At 41.4% G+C, this 19,228-nt stretch overlaps 2 protein-coding genes across 2 annotated transcripts in view; one reads left to right on the forward strand and one right to left on the reverse strand.

The window, feature by feature from the left end:
- The window catches only part of RARRES2 (retinoic acid receptor responder 2), a 647,965-nt gene that overhangs the window by 107,927 nt on the left and 520,810 nt on the right, over positions 1-19,228 (forward strand). The window lies entirely within an intron of this gene.
- Positions 10,599-11,139, reverse strand: LOC126951640 (U6 snRNA-associated Sm-like protein LSm3). Its single transcript, XM_050785948.1, has one exon. It carries the CDS (start codon positions 11,123-11,125, stop codon positions 10,817-10,819), a length of 309 nt encoding a protein of 102 aa, XP_050641905.1. The 5' UTR covers positions 11,126-11,139; the 3' UTR covers positions 10,599-10,816.

Raw genomic sequence — 19,228 nt, forward strand, 5'->3', positions numbered from 1 at the left:
GGACAAATCTGGAGGTTCTCTCATCAACAGGTACAGATCTGAAAGCTGAGAGTTTGTAAGAAAAGGGCAGTTAATTCTAGTCTCATCTTTAAGGCTTACCTGTTCTTGGGGGTAAACCACATGAAGGAAAAAAATATAAGACCTTTTTATAGAACAAGTAACTGAGGTGAACCAGGAGTCAAAGTCTGGCTTCAAATCTCAGTTATGACATTTTCTAGCTGTGTGGCCCTGGACAAATTCTGAACTTCTCTGAGCCTTAGTTTCCTAGTTCAAAAATGGAGAAAACACTAGTCAGGGCCTCATAGGGTTGCTGTGAGGATTCTAATAAATGAGGTCAAAGTATTTACCATGGAATACCTGGTATATTGCCTGCCATGTAGTCGGTACTCAAGAAATGTTCAGCATTTTCATTATTGTTCAATAGAAAGCATGGAAGCAGAAGCTTAGCATACTCCTGGCTTACACCATTCCTCCCCGATCATGAAAATGATGATCAACTGCATACCTTTAGTCTAGACAATTCCGAGCTTCAGACCCATATCCCCATTTTCCTTATGAGCATTTTTCTTTGCCTAGCCCACGGGTACCTCAAACTCAACAAACTACAAGCAGAACATATTGCCCCCACAGGTTTCTGTGCCTTCCTTATCATGGGGAATGCCATCATAAGCCCCCAAATGCTCCAGCCAGGCATCTGAGAGTCCTGCCAGACTCATATTTCTTCCCCTCCCGGTCGCACCCAATGCCCCAGCAAGTTCTATTTCCTGAGAATTCCTTCACCTATCTCCTGCACTCCATTTCCACCCGTATTGTTTTGGATTGTGCTTTTGCTATGTTTTACCTAAATTCCTGCAGTAGATTCCTACCGGCTTTCCTGCTCCCAAACTTGTCTCCTTCAAATATAGTCTGTCTGCCTCTGCTAGAATGACCTTTCCACAGTGGGAATCTGGCCATTTGCTACCCTGCCCAAGTCCTCCAGAGGCCGCCCACTGGGATATGTTGGCTTCTGTGTACTTCTAGGGTCTGACCTCTCACCAGTCTTAGCAATGTCAGCCTACCTAGGCTCCTATCTCAGCACACACCCGTTGCCTGGAACACTCTGCCCCTTCCAACCTTTGCCTGGCTGCTGCTGACTGATGCCTCCCTTGATTATCTTCCTCTCTCCACCGTGCCCCCACCTGGAGCTGACCTCCATCATAGCCCTGGCCTCTTAAGATATCCACGGACTGTAACCTTTGCCTCTTATGTCTGCATGGCCACTGCTTAGCGCAGCAGCTGGCAATTGTAAGTACTCTATTGTGAATGGACTTGATTCCAGGATCAAAGGAGAGTAGAGTTGAAGAAAAAGAAAAGTCAGAAAAGTCAGTTAGGGTCCTGCTAGGAAACGGCATTCTCAGAAGGAAGAATATCGAGTTTCATGAAGGGACTATTTACAAAAATGAGGCAGGGGCAAGGACATCACCAGGGGAGGTGAAGCACCTTGAGACCAAGCGCAGTTGGAAGCCATTTTCACCCCTAGGTAGGCAAGAAGAGGCAAGGAGAGGGCATGGCTAATAGATCGGGGGAGACTTGCAGGACACAGTCACCCGACCAAGTCGGTGGCTTTTGGCAGAACAGTGCCAAGCCAGGCTGTCCTCCGGCACAGAGGAAGCCAGGGGAACAGATACTTTGATCTCATTCCTTTCTTTTGTTTTTGTCTTCAGGGCTGGCCACATACTTGTTGGGAAGAAGGCTCAAAATGGAATCCTCTCAAGCAGACCCACTTTGGTTTCCACCCCTCTATTCTGAGAACCCAATCTCAACCCATGTGTTCTGCCTTCAGGCAGAAAATGTCAGAATCATAGGGAAGACTAAGCTGAAAAAAGAATTTGGAGTTCCAAAGGAATTCTGTGCCACCTGCCGTCCGGCAATTCCTTTGCCCAGGTAATGGCATGACAGTAAAGACACACTCTGTTCTGAATAGGCAGAGAACCAGCTTGGCCCAGGACTTAGGTTGAGGTGGGTAATGTTCGAAAAGACCCATTTGCTAGGACACCTCAGGTAAGGCACAGAAGCCTTTGCAGGCGAGGCTGCAGGGAAAAGAAAATGCACGGGAGACAGTCCTGATTCCAAGAGGTTACAATTGGTTGGGGAGGCAAGGCAGCCACAAAGAAACCCAACATGTTGGGCCAGGTGGGTGCTTCCTTAGGACAGCACTACCTATTTGGGAAACAGCTGTAGAAACAGATGGGACAATCCTTGTCCATTGAGATGGGGTCAGAATGACTGCACAAAAACATGGCTACCCCAAGTTACCACAGCAGCCAACACTTGCCCTCCTTCCATGTCCACCAGGCAGGGTGGAGGAGCTTGTTCTTTCTGCAACCTGACCCTGGAGAGGAGGTGAAGCACAGGGCTCCCAGAGGCCGCCCTTGTAGGTCCTAGCGCAGCGGGGTGACGCTGGGGCAGGAGGGCCCCGGGATTGGGGTGGAGGAGGGCCACAGGCTGGCGCCAGCTCCAGTTCCACTTCGGCTCCCAACCCTCAATTTCTGTCTGTGGCCCGGGGACCTCAGCCTTCTCCCTAGCCACCTTGCTGGCTGGCCCTATCTTCCCAAGGTCAAGTCAAAGAGCTAAAGTGTGTAGGGTCATGTCCTCCCAGTCAGGGAGCCGCCATATCTTGGTATCCAATGGACAACCTGCCTGCCCGTTCACTCTCTAACAGCTAATGATGAGGGAGCCTTGTGCTAAGCCCCGCCTCCCCATCCCGTGAATGCGCACAGTGCCACCTCATGTCCCAGTAGCGCAGCTTTGGTGAGTTTGGAAACACTCCTGGTTTGGAATTCACTCAGCAAATATTTAATGCGTGTGTGCTGTGGCCAGGTAAAATGCCAGGTGCTATCTTCCTCTACATGGCAGGGACAGACATATGTTCCTCAAGCTCACTGGGGATAGCACCGCCTTTCTAAAGTTCCTCTCATCTATTACCCGGCCTCCAAACCCGGTGGTCCTTTATGAATTCAGGTGTGGCATGGGAGTTCATACTCTCGGCTTCCTTTACTGAGTTTCCCACTCTTTCTGTCTTCAAATTATTGAAGTCAAAATAAAAACGTAGAGACTGAGCTCTAAATTTAACAGTTTATTTGGGAAGAAAGGATTGCCACTTGGGACACACAGGCACACCGTAAGAACAAAGAGAAGGCTGGAGATTTTGCCGAATGTTACCCATTGCTCTTTGAGAAAGTTCATTGGCACTAATAAGGCTCTGGGGAGCTGGCAAGTTCCAACTGGTGGGCAATGGCATTGGGCAAAATCAGTCCTAGAGCTGCAGCAAGTTATCTCAGCAGCAGTAGATAAAACTGGTCTCAGGTTACAATAGTTGGTTTCAGCAGTTAGACATGAGGAGAATTACATTCTTGGAGCAATGCTATCTTTCCTGAGTGCTTTTCCCCCTGGCTTTTTGACTTTGCTTTAGTTGGGTATGACAAAAATGACCCAATTCATTTGATCGACTTTCGCAAACATTTCTGGAAGTAGCGGCATCCCTGATGTTGGTTTTATTTTGTTCTCCTTGAAAGTGTTACCGTGCTGCTCCAGGCTCTTGGTGTCCTGAACAAAGAATTGGACAAGATACACACAGATAGCAAAGCAGCAAAAGTGTATGACACATAGTATTACACTTTCAGAGAGTGGAGAGTGGACTGACTTCTGAGAAATGAGATCAACGTCAATTTGGTGTACTTTGAATTCATGTATATATTTTTTCTCTTCTCTGGCCAAGACTGCCTAATCTCTAGCCAGTGTCTGCCTTCTGATGGACAGGTGGGTTGCTTAGTTATTTAATACTTTGGCCCTTGTGCGCTTGCAACTTTTTGTGAGTCACCTCCATCCCATAATTTTAAGTACATGCATAATATGCAGTCCATATGCATGAACTTTAAGTAGCTAATTACCATACGGGAACATTTTAAGTATACTTTTTCTGTCTAATGTGCATACCCATCTCTGAGGTGCTGCCCATGACAGGTTTGGTCTGGATCTAGCTGGTCATGTGGGCTCCTTACTCAGTCTTTAAAAATCTCATTTTTGTTTTGGCTGCTCAGCCTGTGCTTCTTATCTCATTTCTTGCTCATTCGCCCCTTCACCTTGCTTCTGCTCTCATGTTCTCACTCATTCTTCCTGTATCCAGTCTCTGGTTCCCTCTCTACCATCTCCTGCCTCAAAAAGTGCTGCTCAGCCTATAATTTCTCTTTGTAAATTGTGGTTCTTGATTTTGGGAAATGAGTTTCCACCTTGCTGAACTTCTTAACTAGAGAATACTGTTGGGGTGTGTCTACATCTATGGGACACTACTGGGATCCCTTGAATCCTCTCTAGAGTCTAAAAGAGGGACATTGTTACTTAAAGGCGGTGGCCGTTTAGCTGTCTCTCCTAGATTTGGTTCATATAATTTCTGATTTTCACGTCAGATTATAATCTGTAAATTCCTACTCAGGTCACTGCACCACTTTGATGGAATTTTCATTCCCTTTGTCTTTAAGATTTGTCTAAAGATATTTGACTTTGACAGAATTTTTGGGTTCTTTAGTTTTCTTTTTAATTATAAAGTATACATACAAATGAACATTAAGCATATAGAGTTGTGTGAATACTTATAAAACAAACTTAATGTATCACCAAATCAAGGAATAGTTCATTGCCCCAGAAGCACCCCCAACCCCCTAATAACAACCGCTCCCTTTCTCCCTGTCTCCAGAAACGAGCCATATAATAACTCTGGTGCAAATTACTTTTTTGCTTTTCTCTAGATTTTTTCCTTTTATGTAGGCATTCCTAAAGGATGTAAGTTGGTTGTGTCTATTTTGAACTTTCTATAAACAGGGTCTTACTGAAGAGAATTTTTTTGTCTTGTATATTTTTCTCAATTTTATGTAGTTGTAGGTTGTTCATTAACATGTAATTTTCTGCTCTGGGAATTTGCAACAATGGGTGTATCCATTCTAATGATGGTGGATATTAGTCTTGTTTCTAGTTTGGGGATATTATGAACAATGTATTTCCTTTTTGTGCACATGACCTTGGTAATTTGTGTATCTGGGTGTATACCTTGAAATGCACTGGTGGAGTCGTAAGTCATATATTTCAGCTTTGCTAATTCATGCCTGTTTTTCAAAGTGGTTGTACCAGTTTACATTTCTGCCAGCAGTGTACAAGAGTTCTTATTGCTCCACATCCTAACCAGCAGTTGGTATTGCCAGACTTTAATTTTTGTGGAATATTGTGGATTTAGTTCATGTTATCTTACTGAGGTTTTAATTTGACTACCTGGTTTATTGACGAGGTTTATTGATGAGGTTATTACTCTTTCAGGCTAAAGATGGTATGAATTTCCGGTATTCCAGAGGAAGCCATTTGGGCTTCCTCTTATGTGCTATGTCAGATCTTTGGCATTTTTTTCTGTTGGGTTGTCTGCCTTAATGATTTATAAGAATTCTTCATGTGAAATTGCTGGCATTTGACCATTTTTGACTTACAAAAAATGGCAGTTTCATAGGGTTCAATTTAACACCTTCTGGATATTGGTCCTTTGTTAATTATGTGTTGACTAAATCAGATTATGTGGCTTATCTTTTCATTTCCTTCCTTCATTTTTTGAGAATCAAAAAATTTTAACATTAGTGGATTTGGACTTATCAGTCCTTTTCTTTATGGCTGGTGCTTTTTATATCTCGTTTGAGAAATCCTTGTCTTTGGGGCTAAAGGTGACCAGATTGTGCTGGGGAACTGGAGCTGTGTTCTCAGGGCATTCTGCTTTGGGCCCTGGGTCACATTGCCTCTGCTCAGGAGGAGGCAGATTTCTCTGTGCCCCTAGCCTTGACTGGGTGGGGGAGGGAGGAGAGGCCACTCCTGGGCTCCTTGTAGGGTAGCACTCATGTTTCCATGAAGATCCTTTTCTGCAGATTGTTTCCAAACCATTCTTTCAAGTGCAGAGGGCCTTCCCAATGAATTGGCAGCCCTGCATCTCACTGGGCCAGGGTTGGGACAAGACTAGGCCAGCATCATGGTGGATGCTTAGCTAGGGTGGACTGTGACAGGGTTGGCTCCAGTTCAGAACTGGAAAACCTGTTTCCTGAGTTTTGTGTCCTAGTGCCGATGAGATGGGACAAGGAGAAACTGACCGAAGACAGTGAAGCAGTAGGAAAAACCCCGCCTGCCCTGTAATTCTGGGGCCTGGGGGATGTAATGGTGTGATTGTGACCAGTGGGCTGGAGCAGAGCAGGTAGCCTGGGGCGTGCCAGACGGAAGAGTGGAAAATGTCGTGGCTTCTTGGCCCTCACTCCTCAAAGTCACTGTGGGTTGGGGGAGGCAGGGGACTATCCAACCTTTTCACAGTTCCCTTTCCAGTGCTGACAGTGCCTGCCACATGAGAGGTATTAATACATATTTGTTCAATCAATGAATTAATATTTTTTGAAGAATTGCATGAAAGAGTTAATGTTTTCTTTTCTAATTTTTTCCCTGGGGAAAACTTTTTGTAGCCCCTAGGTGGCAGAGTTAATCACATCTAGCTGGCTTGTAAGAGATAATTCAGATATGGAACCAGGCTTTTGCATTTAAAATTCATCTTGTTCTAATTCTGTTTTTGAACTTGTTGATCATTAAGGTCCTAAGAAACATTGGCAGAGTAAAACTGAAATAAAGACCTGGTAAATTACTTTCTCAGGCTAAAGATGGTATGAATTTTTCTTCTAAGTGCTTCTAAATCAGTCCTTTAATGGTTAGGTTGGATGTAAATTCTTACCACTCTTCTCTCAGATAAATGAATGTCAACCGGTTTTTAACTTCTGCTGGAAAATAGTCTTTTACTCTTAGAATCTGGCAACCTCCTTTGTGTCTTGTGTCTGGAGGATCAGAGTCTGGGAAAGCAGCTCCCCTCTACCCCACTTCTCAGGCCTTCTCCCAGCTTCCCTGATTCTCTCCCCGCAGCCACCCAGCTTCTCTCCCTGCAGCCACCCTGCCCCCTCCCAAACTGCCTCGGAAAGTCCCGTGTCTCTGGTTTTCTTTTCTGTAGGAAATCAAATGTCGTGCCACTGCAAACTTTCATTCAAAATAAAAATTCAAAAGCAATTCGTGTATTTGAAAACACATCTAAAGCCACAGGCTTGAAGTTCCTGTTTTGATGGGGAAAATGAATATTCACATCTGGAGATAACTTTGGGATGTTGAGATAGAGACAGGCAAATGCATCTCAGACTCATTATTAGTTTAGATTCTTATAATTATCAATTATCATTATAGCAAAACTGATCTTTTCTTCTGTGTACAATTTGTGATTTTTAACATATGTACAGATCCATGTAACCAACACTATGATCAGGATAAAGAACAGTATTGTCACCACCCAAATCTTCCCTGGGCTGTCCCTTTTTCAGTCATATGCTCTTCCCAGCCCTAACCACGGGGAACCATTGAGTTGTTTTCCATCACTATAGTTTTTCATTTTTGAGAGTATCATATCAGTGGAATCATGTAGTATACAACCTTTGGGGACTGGCCTCCTTACTTCAGTGTAGTGACGTTAAGATCCATTCATGTGATTGTGTGTGTCCATAGTTAATTCTTTTTATTGCTAGTAGTATTCCAGTGTATGGATGTTCCTGTTTATCCATTCACCCATGCGAGGACATTTGTGTTGCTTCCAGTTTTTTGGTAATTATAAATGGAGCTGCTATAAACACTCACATACAGATTTTTGTGTAAACATGAGCTTTAATTTTTTAGGGTAAATATCCTGGAGCGTGATCACTGAGTCATATGATGTAGGGTTAAATTTGGAAGAAGCTGCCAAAGCATTTTCTAGAGTGACTGTACCGTTTTGCATTCTGGCCAACATCCGGTATTGTCTGTGTTTTCTATTTGACCTGCTCTAATTTGTGTGTAGTGGCATCTGATCATGGTTTTAATTTGTATTTCCTTAATGCCTAGTGGTGTTGATCATTTTTTCATGTAGTTATTTGTCATCCGTGCATCTTCTTCGGTGAAGTGTCTAAGTCTTTTGCTCATTTCTAAAACTTGGGTTGCTTGCTTTCTGTTGAATTTTGAGAGTTATTTATATATTCTGGTGAAGTTCTTAACCAGGTATATGGTTTGCAAATTTTTTTTTCTTGCATATAGTTTGTCTTTTAATAAAGTATTTTGTAGATGAAGAGTTATTAATTTTGATGAAGTCAAATGTATCACTTTTTTTATTTTGTGAACTGTATTTTAGTGTCATGTCTGAGAACTTTTCGCCTAACCTCAGGTCAAGAAGATATTTTTCCTGTGTTTTCTTCTACAAGTTTTATGGATTCATGCTCTACATTTAGGTCTATTATGCGTTCTGTATTAATTTTTCTGTAAGCTATGAGATTGATGTCAAGGTTAATTTTTGCATGTAGATGTCCAGTTGTTCCAACACCATTAGTATTGTTGTCTTTCCTTATCAACTCCAGGACACAGAATTTGGGAAACAGGTTTTCCAGCTTGGAGCTCGAGTCAACCCCTGTTCACATTAGTTGAAAAGACTATCCTTTTTCCATTGAATTGCTTTGGTACCTTTATCAAAAATCACTTGGCCATGTTTGTGTGACTATTTCAGGACTTTCTTTCTATCCTGTTCTACTGATGGATGTGTGTCTCTCTCCACCAGTACCACAATGTGTTGATTGCTGTAGCTTTATAGCAACTCCTAAAACATGCAAGAGTGTTTCCACCAATTTTATTCTTTATCTTCAAAATTGTTTCAGCTGTTGTGGTTTAGTTGCTTTTTTATATTCATTTCAAAATCAGCTCCCCTCTCTCTCTTTCTCTCTCTTTCTATATATGTTTATGTGTATATTAATATATACATAAAATTTCTGCTGGGATTTTGGTTTGAATTGTGCTAAATTTATACAAAACTTTGGGGAGAATTGACATCTTTACTATGCTTAATCTTCCAACCCATGAACACAGTATGTATCTCATTTAGTAAGGTCTTATTTGATACCTTTCCTTAGTATTTGTTTTCATCATACAGATCCTGTAATATTTTGTTAGACTTACATTTACATTTAAGTATTTAATTTTTTGTAGCTGTGGTAAATATATTTTAATGTTGCTTATCAATTGTGCATTATAAATATATTCAAGTACAGTTGTTTATTGTGTGTTGACTTGTATCCTGTGACCTTGATAAAGTCACTTATTAGCTGTAGGGCTTTGTGTGTGTGCAAATTCCTTGGGATTTTTTATATAGGCAATTATGTCACCTAAAGTAGGGACAGTTTTTCTTTTTCCTATTTTATCCATATGCCTTCTTCATTTCTTGCCTTACTGTGCTGGCTAGGACTTCCAGTATGATATTGATTGAAGTGCTGGGAGGACTCATTTTTTTCTTTTCCTCTATCTTAGGGCAAAGCATTCTGTCTTTCGCCATTAAGTATAATGTCGACTGCAGGGTTTTCATAGATGCTCTTTATCAACTTGAGGAAGTTTCTCTCTATGTCTAGTTTACTGAGACTTTTTAAAAAAAAAATCATATTTTGATGTTGAATTTTGTCAAATGATTTTTCTGCATCAACTGATATGATCATGTGGTCTTTCTTCTTTATACTTTTCATGGGGCATGGTCTGTAGCTTTTCCTTATTTGTACTGTCTGATTTTGGTCTCAGGGTGATGTTGAGCCCATAAAATAAGTTTGGAAGTTTTCTTCTTCTATGTAGAACTAGTGGTATTTCTTCTTTAACTATTTGGTAGAATTATCCAGTAAAACCATCCAGGCCAGGAGATTTCTTTTTCAGAAGATTTTTGCTATAAATTCAATTTCTTTAATAGATGTAGCACCATTCATGTCAGCTAATTCATATTGGATAAGTTGGTATTTCATGGGTTTTGAGGAATGGGTTTATTTCATCTAAGTGGTTGACTTTCCATGTATAGAGTTGTTCATAATATTTCCTTATTATCCTTTTAGTGTATGTGGGGCTTGTAGTGATATCCCCCCATTTCATTCTGGATATTGGTAATTTCTGTAGTTTTTCTTATTTTCTTTTTCTTTTTCTTTCTCTTTTTGGACAGGTTCTCACTCTGTTGCCCAGGCTGGAGTGCAGTGGTGCGATTGTGGGACTCACTGCAGCCTCAATTTCCTGGGCTCAGGTGATCCTCCCACCTCAGCCTCCAGAGTAATTGGGACTATAGGTGTGCACCACCATGCCTGGCTAATTTTTGTGTTTTTTGTATAGGTGGGGTTTCGCCACATTACCCAGACTGGTCTCAAACTCCTAGGCTCAAGCGATCTCCCCACCTTGGCCTCCCAAAGTCCTCGGATTACAGGCACGAGCCACCATGCCTGACCAGTTTCTCTTATTGTAATTTTTTGACATTCTTACTAGAGATGTATCAATCTTTTCAACAAACCCGCAGTTGTTTCATTGATTTCCCTAATTTTTTCTGTTTAATCATTTATCTTCTTTATAATTTTCTTTCTTCTATTTTTCTTTGAGTCAATTTTGAGTTTATTTTGCTCTTTTATTTTAGTTTCTTATAAAATTTTAGATTATTGATCTAAGAACTTTCTTATTCTTTTTTTTCTGCATCTTGGTGATCATATTTATTGGAAGAGCTTGAGAAAAATGAAAATACCATTTTGCTTAAGAATTTGTGAGTTATCTGCAAATCAACTCATTCCAGGCGTGGAAGAATCCCGGAATTATTTCTTAATATCAAAATGTATGCAGGTTTCTCTTTTGAATGTTTTGCACATTTAGAGAGGCCACTGTACAAAGTCTCCTGTTTTCCATACAGGACAAATTCTTAGTTTCAGCCAACTCTCAGTGTAGGGGCAACCAGGACAACGCCATCTCCCCGGAAAAAGAGCATTGGAATATTCCATTTCATTGATTTATATATCTCTTCATATGTTTCTTCATCAATTTCTATAGTAGTTACAGTTTCTTCCACATCTCCCAAGATCATATTTGAATATTGATCATAAGCATGTAGTCTGCCTCGAAGCTCTTGGTCATTTCTCATTTTCACATCGATTCGCTCATCTAGGCTGAGCCTGATAAGATCCAGGGGCTCCTCTACAGTGTTGGTAGTTTGTTGCTGGTCTACATCGTCTGCCATGTTTCAAACCCTGCCTTTATTCTTTTCTCATACAAATACTTAATGCTATGAATTTTCCTCTAAGCACTTCTTTAGCTGTATTCTACAAATTTTGTTAGGAAAAATTTTCATTTTTGTTCTGTTCAAAATATTTTCTAATTCCCTTGAAACTCCTTTGATCCATGAGTGATTTAGAAATAAGTTGTTTAATTTTCAAGTGTTTGGAGATTTTCCCATTCCTTTTCATTTGTTGATTTATAGTTCATTATGGTTAAGGGAATGTAACCTGGGTGATTTTAATTCTTTTAAATTTGTTGAGGTTTTTTTTTTTTATGACTGAAGACATGGACTGTCTTGGTGAATGTTCCATGAGCACTTGAAAAGAATGTGTATTCTGATATTGTTGTGGATTGTATTACAAATGCAATGAGATCCAGCTGTTGATGGTGTGGTTCAACTCTTCTATATCCTTGCTAATTTCCGTCCACTCATTCTATCTATTACTGAGCGAGGAATGTTGTGTCTCCAGCTATAATTGTGGATCTGACAACTTCTCCTTTCAGTTCTATCCACAGTTGTTCCATGTACTTGGAAGTTCTGTTGTTAACTGCTTGCACCTTTAGGATGATCTTTTTGAGGTGAAAATTTATTAATTAGAGTTCTGTCTGGCAGTGAGTGCCAGAATATGTAAACGAACCCAAGTTTTTTTCACACATCAACATCTAGGCAGGCAGCCCAGGATTAGTATGTATGTTGTGCGTAGGTCACACTCTGTCCTGTTGCTCTTCAGTGAATGGATACTATTCCTAAATCACCTCATGGCCCAAGATAGCTTGCTCTAGATCCATGTTTTTTTTTTTTTTTAGACGGAGTTTCACTCTTGTGACTCTTGTTGCCCAGGCTGGAGTGCAATGGTATGATCTCGGCTCACTGCAACCTCCGCCTCCAGGGTTCAAGCGATTCTCCTGCCTCAACCTCCCGAGTAGCTGGGATTACAGGCATGCACCACCACGCCTGGCTAATTTTGTATGTTTTTTTTTTTTTTTTTTTTTTTTCTTTGTTGAGATGGAGTCTCGCTCTGTCGCCCAGGCAGGAGTGCAGTGGTGCAGTCTTGGCTCACTGCAAGCTCCGCCTCCTAGGTTCACACCATTCTCTTGCCTCAGCCTCCGGAGTAGCTGGGACTACAGGCACCCGCCACCACGCCCAGCTAATATTTTTGTAATTTTTAGTAGAGACAGGGTTTCACCATGTTAGCCAGGATGGTCTCGATCACCTGACTTCGTGATCCACCTGCCTCGGCCTCCCAAAGTGCTGGGATTACAAGTGTGAGCCACTGTGCCAGTCCAGTCCATGTTTTAAATGAATCGCTTCATTCAAAACAGTTTTTTCTATCAATTTGGCTTGCAGCAGCTAACAGAGGTCTGGACAGAAGAACAGCAGGACATCCACTTGCGTGGGTCCCTTTGGGGTAGCCTTGCCATTGGGGTCAGATTTAAGGCATGGCTTCAATGACACAACCACAATGTGAAAGTTTAAGAGATTTTAGTAGTTGCAGACCCTGGGGGCTACATAGCATGCCTGGAGGTCAGGGAGCACAGGCAGGGACAGAGAGAAAGGGATCCCTTTATTGGGTCCAGGGCATTATTTAAATAGGTTTCCCACAGGGAGTTTTAGTTGGTGGATTTAGAGCAAGCAGGCATGAGTTCCAGGAGCATGCAGAGGTGGTCACTGAAGCGTGTCTGCACAGTTGATACAGGGTGTGGGGGTCAGCAGGGCTAGTGGAGCAGGGTATATGCAGTTGACCCATAGTGAGCTGGTCACCAGGAGGCAGTTGTATAAGGCAGCTATCTGGATTGGCCACACAGGAGAACTGGGATAAAGTATAGAACTGGAAACTGTATTGAGGGTAACTGAGTCCTGCTGCTGGTATGGGAAAGTCCAGTTAATATTCAAAATTAATGCTGAGACAAATAAAATTATAAGCATTCACTATAGTGCTGCTATCACACCTGCACTCCAAGCATCAAAAGAGATCATGGGGACAAAGGACACCTCTCTCTTAAAGGATGTTCCCAGGACATGCACACACTGTTTCCTCTTAAATCTTATTGCTTAAAATTAAGTCACCAAAGGAGGCTGGGAAATCTAGTCTCCATTCCAAGAAGCTATGTGCCCAGTTTTTTTTTTCCGGGGGACCTACTACAAGAAATAAAGGAAGAAAGAATGAAAATTGGGAGAACAACACCAGTCTCTGCCAAAGGCCACTTCATGACCTTCTATGGTGTCTGCATAGTCAGTCCCACTGATGATGTATATAGCTCTGGTTTTCCTCATGCCCATTCTAGAAGTTTGAACAAAGGAGATTATATTCCCATTTGGGGACTCTGTTATATTTCCTCTGAGGTAGGGAGGAGGAATTGTTATATTGCTTAGGATTGTCTTGGCAATGTGGGCTCTTTGTTGGTTCCATATGAACTTCAGTTTTTTCCAATTCTGTGAAGAAAGTCATTGGTAGCTTGATGGGGATGGCATTGAATCTATAAATTACCTTGGGCAGTATGGCCATTTTCATGATATTGATTCTTCCTATCTATGAGCACGGAATGTTCTTGCATTTGTTTGTGACCTCCTTTATTTCATTGAGCAGTGGTTTGCAGTTCTCCTTGAAGAGCTCCTTCACATCCCTTGTAAGTTGGATTCCTAGGTATTTTATTCTCTTTGTAGCAATTGTGAATGGGAGCTCACTCATGATTTGGCTCTCTGTTTTTCTTTTATTGATGCATAGGAATGCTTGTGATTTTTGCACATTGATTTTGTATCCCGAGACTTTGCTGAAGTTGCTTATCAGCTTAAGGAGACTTTGGGCTGAGACGATGGGGTTTTCTAAATATACAATCATGTCATCTGCAAACAGGGACAATCTGACTTCGTCTTTTCCTAATTGAATACCCTTTATTTCGTTCCCTTGCCTGATTGCCCTGGCCAGAATTTCCAACACTATGTTGAATAGGAGTGGCGAGAGAGGGCATCCCTGTCTTGTGCCAGTTTTCAAAGGGAATTCTTCCAGTTTTTGCCCATTCAGTATGATATTAGCAGTGGGTTTGTCATAAATAGCTCTTATTATTTTGAGATACATTCCATCAATACCTAGTTTATTGAGATTTTTTAGCATGAAGGCTGTTGAAATTTGTCAAAGGCCTTTTCTGAATCTATTGAGATAATCATGTGGTTTTTGTCTTTGGTTCTGTTTATGTGATGGATTATATTTATTGATTTGCATATGTTGAACCAGCCTTGCATCCCAGGGATGAAGCTGACTTGATCGTGGTGGATAAGCTTTTTGATGTGCTACTGGGTTCAGTTTGCCAGTATTTTATTCAGGATGTTTGCATTGATGTTCATCAGGGATATTGGTCTCAAATTCTCTTTTTTGGTTGTGTCTCTGTCAGGCTTTGGTATCAGGATGATGCTGGCCTCATAAAATGAGTTAGGGAGGATTCTCTCTTTTTCTATTGATTGGAATAGTTTCAGAAGGAATGGTACCAGCTCCTCTTTGTACCTCTGGTAGAATTTGGCTGTGAATCCATATGGTTGTGGAAATTTTTTGGTTGGTAGGCTATTAATTATTGCCTCAATTTCAGAGCCTGTTATTGGTCTATTCAGAGATTCAACTTCTTCCTGGTTTAATCTTTGGAGGGTGTATGTGTCCAGGAATTAATCCATTTCTTCTAGATGTTCTAGTTTATTTGCATAGAGGTATTTATAGTATCCTCTGATGGTAGTTTGTATTTCTGTGGGGTAGGTGGTGATATCCCCTTTATCATTTTTTAGTGCGTCTATTTAATTTTTCTCTCTTTTCTTCTTTTTTAGTCTTGCTAGCAGTCTATTTTGTTGATCTTTTCAAAAAACCAGCTCCTGGATTCATTGATTTTTTGAAGGGTTTTTTGTGTCTCTATCTCCTTCAGTTCTGCTCTGATCTTAGTTATTTCTTACCTTCTGCTAGCTTTTGAATGTGTTTGTTCTTGCTTTTCTAGTTCTTTTACTTGTAATGTTAGGGTATTTATTTTAGATCTTTCCTCCTTTCTTTTGTGGGCATTTAGTGTTATAAATTTCCCTCTACACACTACTTTAAATGTGTCCCAGAGATTCTGGTACGTTGTGTCTTTGTTCTCATTGGTTTCAAAGAACATCTTTATTTCTGCCTTCATTTTGTTAGGTACCCAGTAGTCATTTAGGAGCAGGTTGTTCAGTTTCCATGTACCCGTGTGGTTTTCAGTGAGTTTCTTTATCCTGAGTTCTAATTTGATTGCACTGTGGTCTGAGAGACAGTTTGTTGTGATTTCTGTTCTTTTATGTTTGCTGAGGAGTGCCTTACTTCCAATTATGTGGTCAATTTTGGAATTAGTGTGATGTGGTGCTGAGAAGAATGTATATTCTGTTGATTTGAGGTGGAGAGTTCTGTAGATGTCTATTAGGTCTGCTTGGTGCAGAGCTGAGTTCAAGTCCTGGATATCCTTGTTAACCCTCTGTCTTGTTGATCTGTCTAATATGGACAGTAGGGTGTTAAAGTCTCCCATTATTATTGTGTAGGAGTCTAAGTCTCTTTGGAGGTCTCTAAGGACTTGCTTTATGAATCTGGGTACTCCTGTATTGGGTGCATATATATTTAGGATAGTTACCTCTTCTTATTGAGTTGTTCCCTTTACCATTATGTAATGGCCTTCTTTGTCTCTTTTGATCTTTGTTGGTTTAAAGTTTGTTTTATCAGAGACTAGGATTGGAACCCCTGCTTTTTTTTGCTTTCCCTTTGCTTGGTAGATCTTCCTCCATCCCTTTATTTTGAGCCTATGTGTGTCTCTGCACGTGAGATGGGTCTCCTGAATACAGCACACTGATGGGTCTTGACTCTTTATCCTATTTGCCAGTCTGTGTCTCTTAATTGGGGCATTAAGCCCATTTACATTTAAGGTTAATATTGTTATGTGTGAATTTGATCCTGACATGATGTTATCTGGTTATTTTGCCGGTTAGTTGATGCAGTTTCTTCCTAGCATCGATGGTCTTTACAATTTGGCATGTTTTTGCAGTGGCTGGTACTGGTTGTTCCTTTCCATCTTTAGTGCTTCCTTCAGGAGTTCTTGTAAGGCAGGCCTGGTGGTGACAAAATCTCTCAGCATTTGTGTGTTTGTAAACTATTTTATTTCTCCTTCACTGATAAAGCTTAGTTTGGCAAGATACGAAATTCTGGGTTGAAAATTCTTTTCTTTAAGAATGTTAAATATTGGCCCTCACTCTCTTCTGGCCTGTAGAGTTTCTGCCAGAGAGATCCACTGTTAGTCTGATGGGCTTCCCTTTGTGGGTAACCTGACCTTTCTCTTTGGCTGCCCTCAACATTTTTTCCTTCATTTTAGCCTTGGTGAATCTGACAATTAGGCGTCTTGGGGTTGCTCTTCCTAAGGAGTATCTTTGTGGCATTCTCTGTATTTCCTGAATTTGAATGTTGGCCTGCTTTGCTAGGTTGTGGAAGTCCTCCTGGATAGTATACTGAAGAGTATTTTCCAACTTGGTTCCATTCTCCCTGTCACTTTCAGGTACACCAATCAAATGTAGATTTGGTCTTTTCACATAGCCCCATATTTCTTGGAGGCTTTGTTTGTTTCTTTTTACTCTTTTTTCTCTAAAGTTTTCTTGTTGCTTTATTTCATTAATTTGATCTTCAATCACTGGTACCCTTTCTTCCAGTTGATTGAGTCAGTTACTGAAGCTTGTGCATTCGTCATGTAGTTCTTGTGCCATGATTTTCAGCTCCATCAGGTCATTTAAGGTCTTCTCTGCACTGTTTATTCTAGTTAGCCATTCGTCTAATCTTTTTTCAAGGTTTTAAGCTTCCTTGCGATGGGTTCAAACATCCTCCTTTAGCTCAAAGAAGTTTGTTATTACCGACCTTCTGAAGCCTGTCAACTTGTCAAAGTCATTCTCCATCCAGCTTTGTTCCATTGCTGGTGAGGAGCTGCGATCCTTTGGAGGAGAAGAGGCGTTCCGGTTTTTAGCATTTTCAGCTTTTCTGCTCTGATTTCTCCCCATCTTTGTGGTTTTATCTACCTTTGGTCTTTGATGTTGGTGACCTACAGATGGGATTTTGGAGTCAGGTCCCTCAGCTGCAGGTCTGTTGGAGTTTGCTGGAGGTCCACTCCAGACCCTGTTTGCCTGATCAGAACAGCAAATATTGCTGCCTGATCCTTCCTCTGGTAGCTTCATCCCAGAGGGGCACCTGCCTGTATGAGGTATCAGTCGGCCCCTATTGGGAAGTGTCTCCCAGTTAGGCTACACAGGGGTCAGGGACCCACTTGAGGAAGCAGTCTGTCAGTTCTCAGAGCTCAAACGGTGTGCTGGGAGAACCACTGCTCTTTTTGCAGCTGTCAGACAGGGAGGTTTAAGTCTGCAGAAGTTTCTGCTGCCTTTTGTTCAGCTATGCCCTGCCCCCTGACCCCTGGAGGTGGAGTCAACAGAAGTAGCAGGCCTTGCTGAGCTGTGGTGGGTTCCTCCCAGTTCAAGCTTCCCTGGCTGCTTTGTTTACCTACTCAAGCCTCAGCAATGGCGCATGTCCCTCCCTCTGCCAGGCTGCTGCCTTGCAGGTTGATCGCAGACTGCTGTGCTAGCAGTGAGCAAGGCTCTGTGGGCTTGGGACCCTCCTAGCCAGGCATGGGATATCATCTCCTGGTGTGCTGTTTGCTAAGACTGTTGGAAAAGCACAGTATTTAGGCGGGAATGTTCCATTTTTCCAGGCACAGTCTGTCATAGCTTCCCTTGGCTAGGAAAGGGAAATTCCCCGATCCCTTGCGCTTCTCCGGTGAGGCAATGCCCCACCCTGCTTTGGCTCACCCTCTGTGCAACCAGTGGGCTGCACCCACTGTCCAACCAGTCCCAATGGGATGAACCAGGTGCCTCAGTTGGAAATGCAGAAATCACACATCTTCTGTGATGATCACACTGGCAATTGCAGACCGGAGCTGTTCCTATCTGGCCATCTTGGAACGCACCGACATTCTTGATTTTTTGATCTTCTGTGTCAAGTTGAGAATTGGCCAATCAAATAGTAATAAAACTCTGGTGAGATTTTGATTTGGATTGCACTGAATTTATGCATAAATTTGGAGGGAGATGCCATCTTTACAAAATGGAGTCCTCCCATCTATGAACATGGTATGTGTTTTTTTATTTAATTTAGGTATTCATTAATGTTTTTCAATAAAGTTTTATGATTTTCTTTACCAGTCTTGAGTATCTAGATTTATTTCTAAGTATCTTACAGTGTTGTTGCTACTGTAAACTAAAAAAAATTTTTCCTTAAAAAAAGCCAGCAAGGCATTTACTTTCTGTCATATAGAGCTGTTCAAAGGTAAGTATCCAGGATTGGTTGGGCGTATTCAATTATGTTGTTGAGGGTCCAGCCTCCTTTGTCTTTTGTATCATTTCCAACTTGTGGCTATTACCTGCTTAGCCACAAGATGGCTCCTCCAGTGCCAGGTATGGAGTCCTGATTCCTGGGAGAAGGCGAGGAAGCAGAGAGCAGAAATTAGGGAAACCAACCAATTCTTTCTGTTCCCAGTGAATTCTCTTGACTTCTCATTGGCTGAGAGTGTGGGTCGTTGCAATCCTCAGTTGCAAGGAAGGCTGGCAGTAGCGACTTAAAAACAAAACAAAACTGGATTTCTGTTAGTAAGGAAGAGAGAATGATGATTGGATTGACCACGAGTGGCCTCTTTGTTTCTAGCAATGCTCTTGAATAGAGCCATACTAATTTGTTTTTTTTTCCCCATCCTTTTACTATCTTTCTGTATCTTTGCTTTAGTTGTATTTCATGTAAATAGCATATGGATGAGTTTTATAAAAATACAGTCTATGTTTCAAATGGACTATTTTATCCATTTATATTTATTGCACTTACTCATAAACTTAATTTATAATCATCTTTTTTTTTTTCCGCTTTCTATTTATTTGTGTCACTTTAAAAAATATAGTCATGCAGATCATTTAAGGGCTCAGTTGAAGGTAAATTTTTCCAGGCAGAATTTGCATTTGTTTCTGACAGGTGTCAGGGGTCACTACCATCTTGAGGACCTT

Source organism: Macaca thibetana, chromosome 3 (assembly GCF_024542745.1).
Source record: "Macaca thibetana thibetana isolate TM-01 chromosome 3, ASM2454274v1, whole genome shotgun sequence".
In the NCBI taxonomy this organism is placed as follows: domain Eukaryota; kingdom Metazoa; phylum Chordata; class Mammalia; order Primates; family Cercopithecidae; genus Macaca; species Macaca thibetana.